General features: G+C 50.6%; 1 protein-coding gene across 1 annotated transcript; it reads right to left on the bottom strand.

Moving 5' to 3' along the window:
- Positions 1-1,665: 1,665 nt before the first annotated feature.
- Positions 1,666-8,350, bottom strand: Cd320 (CD320 molecule). The gene is made up of 5 exons (XM_050131267.1): positions 6,849-8,350; positions 4,363-4,488; positions 2,679-2,912; positions 2,257-2,418; positions 1,666-2,126 (listed from the first exon to the last, which is right to left on the bottom strand). The coding sequence occupies exons 1-5, from the start codon at positions 6,976-6,978 to the stop codon at positions 1,984-1,986; spliced, it is 795 nt and encodes a 264-aa protein (XP_049987224.1). The 5' UTR covers positions 6,979-8,350; the 3' UTR covers positions 1,666-1,983.
- Positions 8,351-8,533: the final 183 nt, after the last annotated feature.

The raw sequence follows: 8,533 nt of genomic DNA, 5'->3' as shown, positions 1-8,533 counted from the left end.
CAGACTCTGCTTCCTCCTCCTTCCCCTGTAAAGGACTGGGAGAGCAGAGTCTCAGAGCCAAAGCAGTTTCCACCTTCAGCCTTCCTGGTGCACACTCACACCCCCTCCCTCTGCACCCAGGCACCAGGCATCAGAGCTCCAGGAGTTCTTTTCATTGAGATTTGTATGCATGTGCTGGGCTAGGTGGGAACTCAAGAGGGAAAGAGAGAGAGGAACAGAGGGACAGAGGCAGGGAGTGTAGTTGTATGTGCAGGTGCATATGTGCAAGTATAAATGTATATACACGTATACTGAAGCCTGAGGTTAAAGAGTTTGTGAATGGGGAGTGTGCATGTATGTCTGTGTGTGGGCACACACGGGGAGTCCACATGCATGTTTATGCATGCATGTGCATGTGGACATCTGAGGCTGATGACAGGAATCATCCTGGATTATTCTATCACAGTCAATGAGGCGGGATCTACTAAATTATTCTATCACAGTCAATGAGGCAGGATCTACTAGATTATTCTTCTATCACAGTCAATGAGGCAGGATCTACTAGATTATTCTTCTATCACAGTCAATGAGGCGGGATCTACTAGATTATTCTTCTATCACAGTCAATGAGGCGGGATCTACTAGATTATTCTTCTATCACAGTCAATGAGGCAGGATCTACCAGCCTGCTTGCTCTGGAGATCCTGCCCCAGCCTCTTGAGGCTGAAATTACAGGCAGGGCAACACTCAGCCATCATTTATATGATTTCAGGATCCAAACTATGTTTCCACGCTTGTGCAACAAGTGCTTTAAACACTGAGGCCTATCCCAAGCTCCTCCCCCTTGTCTTTCAAACATGGTTTCTCACTGAACAAAAGCTCTCAGGGTGAACTGTCTGGCCAGCAAGTCTCTGGTGTCCTCCTATCCTCATACCCACCTTCAGCAATAAGATCACAGGCAAACCCAGCTTTCTACATAGGTATTGGGGATCTGAACTCAGGTGCTGCTGCTTGCACAGCCTCAGAGCTGACACCCATCATGAGACCTCAGGTTGAAAAGCCCCAGATATACCAGAGAGGCAGCTCCTCTGCCAGTGGGGGCTCCAACAGTCCCCACCACTTCACCAGGACTTTAAGAGCTAAGAGTCTGAGAAGAGTTATGCCTTGTTATTAAGAAGTCAAGTTGTATGTGAATTCCATTTTCTTGTTTTCTGTTTGTTCATGCTCAGGCATCTGGAATCTGAGGAAGAGAGGAAGCAAAGCCTCCCTGTGTAGTCCAAACATTCCTTGAACTCCACATCTGCACACCTTAACCTCCCCAGAGCTAGGATTACAGGTATGGACCGTCAAGCCTATTACCTCTAATTCTCCTACCTCCCCTGCCCAAGTGCCCGGATTGTGGTCTTACAAAACCAGGGAACTGCCAAGTTCAAACCAGGATTGCCCAGCTTCCACGTCACAAGAGAGGCAGCCATGACAGAGAAGAGACTACCTCGGCTCTCCTCTTCTTCCATTAAGCCCACTGTTGACACGGGTGGGCTCAACACCCAGCAGGGGCAGAGTAGTAGAGGGCATGTCTAGAACACAGCCCCATGTTCTCTTGGCTGAAGGCTCCCTCTTAGTAAAAGGGGATCCTGAAGAGACCCCAGGCTGCCCAGGCCAAGGGAAACAGAGGCCAGAGGCAAGTAGAGGAGGTAAAGAAACTTTAATCACCACCCATCAACGTGAGCAGCAGGAGTGTCTAAGCCAGGGTGGCCCCACTTCTTGGGAGCATCCTGGGGCCGGCCCTCAGTCCTGGCTATGGCAATTCTCCATCCAAGCGCCCCACATACAAGTGGAATATCTGAGGACCCCAAGTCTCTAGAACCATGTGTGTAGGAGCTTAAAACCAAAGTTCTCTGTGGCCAAGAGCCCGGGTCTCGAGAAGCCAGCAGCTGTCTGCGTGTCCCACTGTGGCTTTCCCCAGTCTGACTGTACTCAGGGCCAGGTGGTGACCACGTGTCCTCAGATCAGTGAGGTTTTCCTTTCTGACAGCAGCAGAGACTCCTTCACAGCCACCAACAGCCCTGGCGGGGACAGGCAACCCTGACCTCGGAGTCGTAACAATATGAGGAGGGTGGCAGAAACCAGGACGGCACTCAATACCCCTGTGGGGGACAGACAGATGGTCAGAGGTGGGGCAAGGAGGGTAGAAGCTATCAATGCTAATCCGTGGGCAGTCTACTGTGTGCCCCCTCCAATCATCCCATGCTCCTCACGTGGGAAGGCCTATCTTACCAGCAGCTGCAATAACCCCATAGGCATTTGGGTTTCGGGAAGGGTCCCCAGCAGAGGCAACTGTTGCATTCCTGAGAGAGGTCTCATTCTCCAGGGTCATAGGAGTCCTTGTAGCTGTGGTGTTATCCTCGAGGGAGATCTTGTCAGTTTCTGTGTTGGTGTCTGCAATACGCCCAGGCATCGGTAGTTGAGAGGCTTAGCGGTGGGGGGTACATTAGGGTTCCAGGTGCCAACTCTTAGAACTCATCCTGATGGAAGACTGAGCAGAGCTGGCAGGGAAGCACTACTCCTCATGTCTTGTCCTCCGAGGATGCATGTGTTCACATCCTCAGTCTAGTCACACATGCGAAGGTACTAAATGTCCTTGAGTCGCTGCCAGCCCTCCCCACCCACACAGACACACCGAGACCCAGGGCACATACCACAGCTGAGCTCATCACTGGAGTCAGGACAGTCTGGGTGGCCATCACAGCGCCATGTGTGTGGGATACAGACATCACCCAGAATGCAACGCAGCTTGCCCTCCTGACAGGACTGGAGGGTGCAGTTGAGAAGATTCTTGTCAGAGTCAGCAGCGCAACCACTGATGTCATCACAGGAGCAAGGACGGGTAGCCAGTGGTTGGCACTGCCCTTTCTGAGCACATGGCTCAATCCCTGAAACATACAGTCAATCAGGTTCCAAACATCCATGCAAGAAAGCCCAGTATAACAGGCATGGTGGCACAAACCTTTAATCCCAGAACACAGGAGGCAGAGGAAGGTGAGTCTCTGTCTGAGTCTAAGGCCAGTCTAATCTACCTAGTGAATTCTAGGACTATCAGGACCTTGTAGAGAAACCCTGCCACACACACAACAACAACAACAACAAAAAGGAAGCATGGTACTTCAGTTGCCCAATTCATTCTAAATCTCAGCTTCTAAAAGTGGCTGACTGAGCAGGGAGTGGTATCTCACCACTGTATCAGGAGACAGAGCAGATGGATCTCTTAAGAGTTTGAAGCCAGCCTGGTCTACATAAAGAATTTCAGGCCGTCCAGGCAGTGGTGGCGCACGCCTTTAATCCCAGCACTCGGAAGGCAGAGGCAGGTGGATCTCTATGAGTTTGAGACCAGCCTGGTCTACAGAGCTAGTTCCAGGACAGGCTCCAAAGCCACAGAGAAACCCTGTCTAAAAAAAAAAAAAAAAAAAAAAAAAACCCAAAAACCCCCCCCCACAAAAAAAAAAAAAAAAAAAACCAAAGAAAAAAAAAAAAAAAAAAAAAAAAAAAACAACTAACCCCCCCCCCCAAAGAAAAAGAATTTCAGGCCAGCCAGGGAGATATAAAATAAAACAATATTTCCTCAGGGCTGAGTATATAACTCAGGGGGTAAGTGCTCACTGCACAAGCATGTGGGCTGAGTTTGACCCCAGCCCTCATCAGGGTCCATCCCTAATCATAATGCAAAGAGGGCAGAGACAGGTGGATCCTGGGTACTGGAGCCAGTCAGTCCAGCTGAAACCAGAAGTCCCAATTTTAGTAAAAGATGGTCTCAAAGAGTAAGGTGGAGAGCAACAGAGGAAGACACCCAATGTCAATCTCTGCTCCACACACACACACACACACACACACACACACACACACACACCACTGGCAAACACACCTGCAGACACATGTGCCAGACACACACTAAGTAAAAAACAGCTGATCCCGTGTACAGAGGACCATGTGCCCTATGTAAAGTCTCTGCCTGCTGCCCGTATCAACCTCACCTTCCAATACCTCGTCTTCCTAGTTTCCTCCCTTCTTTGCTCAGTCTCCTTCCACGCTTGCCTTAAATCCCAGCTCTTCTGTTGTTGTTATTGTTGTTTTTATTTTTAATTTCAGACAAGGTCTCACTAAGTAGCTCTGGTTGTCCTGGAACTCTCTGTGCAACAGCTGGCCTCAGACTTACAGACACCTACCTGCCTCTGCCTCCAGTCTAGACCTGTAGACTCCACTTTGCCCTGCTTGGCCAGTCCCACTCACCCAGTCCTATAACCATAGCCATTTCATAATCCCCACCCCCATAACTGGCACCAGTCCAATCTTTCCTTCTGAAACCCCTTTCCAGGGAAGACCACTTACTACACTCCTCCTCATCACTGCCATCAGAGCAGTCTGGGTCCCCATCGCAGCGCCAGGAGAGGGGCACACAGTAGCCACTTGTAATACACTGGAAGCTGTCTGTCGGGCACGAGTCAGCTCTGGAGCCTGAGAGATGAAGATAAATGGGATTCCAAAACTAGAACACCCTCCGAGATAATGGATAGAGCTGCAATCAGCTGGAGACAAGTCAGGACTCAAACCCTGGTCTCACTGACCCTTGAGACTTTGCTAGGTTCCAAATGGCCACTCTACACAGGAGATCTCCAAACTCATGTTTAAACACATGAGAGAGGAGCCGTTCCCCAACATGCTCTGCAAGAGGCTCAGGATTCAGATCAGTGGGACCTATTCTAACCCATCTGCTTAGCAAAGGGGAGACTGAGACCCTGGGTAGAACACCTGCTCAAAAGCCGGGTGTGGAAGTGTATGCCTGTAATCTCAGCACTCAGGAGTTTGGAAACAGAAGGATCCTGAGTTCGAGGACAGCAGGGTCACACAGGAAGATCCTGCCTCAAAACAAGACAACATGCCTAGTCACCAAGTCCTGTTGCCTCATCTCCTGAGTTCTTCCCAGGTCAAAACACTGCGTGACCCAAACATGCCACTGCTAAACTGGACCCCTAGTACCTAATCTCCATTAGGATAGAACACTGGAGTACTCTCAGGTGCCCACTCTTATCACCCAGCACCCCTGGCACCCTGGCCCTCTCACAACCATAGCTAAATCCCTTCCCTTTCCATCCTGGCCTCCTCCTCAGTTCAGCTAAGAGACTTAGCTAATTCATCTCAGGGCCTTTGCATGTGTCTCCCTCCGCATAATGGCTCGTTCTTCCACTCTGTATTAAGAGAGGGGATATCTAGACCCTTTTCATGTCAGGCAAACATTCTACCACTGAGCTACTCCCGACCCCATCCTTCCACTCTACACCTGTGATTCTTCTGAACCTTCAGATGTCTGCTTACATCTTGTGTAGGGTCTCATGCATCTCAGGAAGCTCTGCCTCTCACAAATAACAAAAGCCCCTAACTACTAACATCCATCCTCCTGTTGACTAGGTCAGAGACATGGCCTCATGATCCTACCCAGGTCAGCGCTTGACAGTGTGTGGACAATAGGTCATGTGAGGGTCCACAAAGAGTCCAGATGAACTATAAGCCTTTCCTGGACTCTGAACGGGAGGTTAGGGCTGTTTGCTGATCTAGAGGGGCTGACAGTGAAGGGAGGAAGGAAGGAGGGGCCTTTCAGAGCTTCCCACCTCACATACAGGGCCAGGGCTTCCAAGACCCCTCCTATCCTTTCCCTGCAGTCAAATACAATTACACTCGCTCAAGAACTGAGACAAGCACTGGTGGCCACCTTCCTTTCCTGCCGCAGGCACAGCATTCTCTCCATACCTAACAGCTCAGTCCTGACAGGTCAGACCCCCTCTCCTTGGCTTTCTGGGTTTCCTCGGAATGATCCATCATTTTCCCTCCAGTCTGTTTCCTCCACTGTGAAAGGAGAACACTAAGGCCAGGCACAATGGTGCTCACCTGGAACCCTGCTCTTGAGAAGCTGGGACAAGAGGACGGCTTGAGATACAGACCAACCAAAACTGGGAGGAGGGGTGCTCCTTTTTAGACCCATATAGCTCTGCCTGATGAAGTGGCCCACACCTATAATCTTTGTGCTGGGGAGACTAAGGCAGAAGGCCCAGGCTGCAGTCCAGCTTCTGTTACACAGTGACACCCTGTCTCAAAAGTGACAGCCAATGCCTGCTTTTAATCCCAGCACTCTGGAGGCAGAGTCAAGTGGATCTCTGGAATTAAAGTCCAGCCTGGTCTACATGGCAAGTTCCAAGTCAGCCAGAGCTACAAGGTGTGATTTTGTCTCAAAAAACCCAAAACAACATAATAAAAACCTAAAGAAAACTACACTCGAAACAGTAAGACCTGTTTTTCTAGGTCCTATAGCCCGAACATCCTGTTCCAGCCCAGGCCAGCTGCCTGATCACGTTTGGGGATCACAAATGAAATACACTCCAGGACCCTGTCTTCCATTCTGAGGCAGAAATCCAAGGAGAAACAGAAGCTCTGGGTGCTCAAAGAACAGCCACAGAACTTGAGGCTCAGGGTCGAGCTTTTCACGAAGGCATGCTGCTGCAGGAAGGCGCCAGGTGACTAGCCCTGCGTGGTAAGAGGTCAAACAAAATCAGAAACCTAAGTCTTTCAGCCCAAGCTGGGTTGAAGGACGACTTGGAGGTGACATGTGGACAGAAAGGGGAGAAGGGGTACGCTGGGCACGAAATATCAGAAGACAGGAGACACCCACGTGCAGGTCTCCTGAGCAGGACTGGTTCTCCCCACGCTAAATCCAATCCCGCGTGCAGGAGGAGTGTGAGACGGATGAGCGGCACAGCCAATCGTGAGGCGATGCCAGCGCGCGGGGGCGGGGCGAAAGCGGTGTAGGGACTGGGGTCACTCACCCGAGACACGGACTTGGGTCGGGGCCGGGGCCGGGGCCGGGGCCGGGGCGGCCTCTAGGCCTAGTCCAAGACCCAGCAGTAGCAGCGCCAGGCACAGGGCCGCTGCCCGCCCCACTCCGCCCCGCGCCATCCAACCGCTAGCCGCACTGCTCCAGCAACCGGCCGCACGCAGTCTGAGGGACGAGCGCTGACTCTTGCGCACGCGCACATAAAGGCAGGGGGCGTGGCACCTGCGAGCCGGGACCGTAAGTACCTTAATAAAAAGTAACCAAGAAATACGGCTCTTCCGGGCTTTTTCCCAGCAGCAGAGTCTGATGGGTTTAGACACCTGGATCTGTACTCCCAGCTACTCTACAGGCTAAGGAAGAGGATCACAAAATAATGCCAACCTAGGCAATTAAAGGACCCCCTATCTTGGAATAAAAATCACCCAAAGCAGGTCAGAAACTGGGGAATAGTCGAACGGTAGAGCACTTGCCTAAGTAATCGGTAGGCTCTGGGTTTAATCCTGAGGACTAAGAAAATAACATCAACTTGAAACAATCAATTTCCAGAGTCAAAAATGAACTCACCAATTTTGACCTAAACTTCACACGCAAACTACTGCAAATTTAACTGCCCAATGGTCCTAATGAACATGGCAGCCACACCCTGTGGACACTCCCCAGGAGGGCCCTACTCCAGCTGCTTTGGTGCCACCTCTGGGTTTTATTTACTTTATTTCCTTTATTGTCTAATTACCCACTAGAACGCCAGCTGCAGGTAGTCTGGCACAGGCAGGGAAGGAATGAACAAATGAACGTAGTCCCTGGCTCCCACCCTGAGCTGTCCCATCCACTTGATGTCTGGCACACGCAGGGAAGGAATGAACAAATGAACATAGTCCCTGGCTCCCACCCTGAGCTGTCCCATCCACTTGGATTCCTTCCATCCCAACCTCATTCATTACCTCCAGTTTTCACTTAAGAAAGAGACACTTTAATCTGCCATCCTTGTACTTGGGCAGTAGGGGATGGATAGATGGTTTTCTCAACCCACTTGCATCCGGCGGGTGCATTGTTTGTTATCCAGTATGGCTTCTGTGGTGGTAGTGTTCTGTTGTCTGAGAGAGGTTCTCAATGCATAATGCAGGCTGGCCTGAAACTGGTGATCCTCCTGCCTTGGCCTCCTAAGAATCTGGAATAGTCATGGATCTCATGTGTATTGTACAGCCACACGCAGCTTAGTTTTTTCTTCTTCACATTATGTCTCCCACAGTTCTACCTCCCAGCGGGGCTGGGGACAAGTCTCTGTCCCTGAGTGGGCAATAGCCTCAGTGTCCTATAGCCTCAGAGCAGAGACTAAGGCAGAACATCAGTAACTTCAAAGACACCCTAGGCTACTTGGTAAGTTCCAAGTGGGGACTAAAGATGGAGCTCAGTGACAGAGTATATGGCAAGCATGTACCAACCTCCTGCCTCCCTTCCCAGCATCCTATAAACCAGGTATGAGGGCACATACTAGTAATCCTAGCACTGAAGGGACAGAGGCAGGAGGCTCTAAAGTCCCAAGGCTATCCTCAAATACAGAGAACTTGAGGCCAGCTTGGGCTACATGAGACCCTGTCTCAAAAAAAAAAAGTAAATGAGTTCCAGGGCAGCCAGGGCTATGCAGGAAACCTGTCTTGAAAAATAAATAGAGAGAGG

This window comes from Alexandromys fortis, unplaced genomic scaffold (assembly GCF_014885135.2).
Source record: "Alexandromys fortis isolate MF-2015 unplaced genomic scaffold, M_Fortis_MF-2015_v1.1 scaffold_364, whole genome shotgun sequence".
NCBI classification, from domain to species: Eukaryota; Metazoa; Chordata; class Mammalia; order Rodentia; family Cricetidae; genus Alexandromys; species Alexandromys fortis.
Note: the sequence above shows the minus strand (reverse complement) of the source record. Positions and strands in the feature narration are given on the sequence as shown.

What these genes read in the sequence shown, in the direction of transcription:
- Cd320 (XM_050131267.1), bottom strand. Translation starts at nt 6,978, where the DNA reads ATGGCGCGGGGCGGAGTGGGGCGGGCAGCGGCCCTGTGCCTGGCGCTG. An exon ending in CAGTGATGAGCTCAGCTGTG is followed by an intron (nt 2,419 to 2,678) that starts GTATGTGCCCTG and finishes GGCGTATTGCAG; the next exon opens with ACACCAACACAGAAACTGAC. An exon ending in TGGGGTTATTGCAGCTGCTG is followed by an intron (nt 2,127 to 2,256) that starts GTAAGATAGGCC and finishes TGTCCCCCACAG; the next exon opens with GGGTATTGAGTGCCGTCCTG.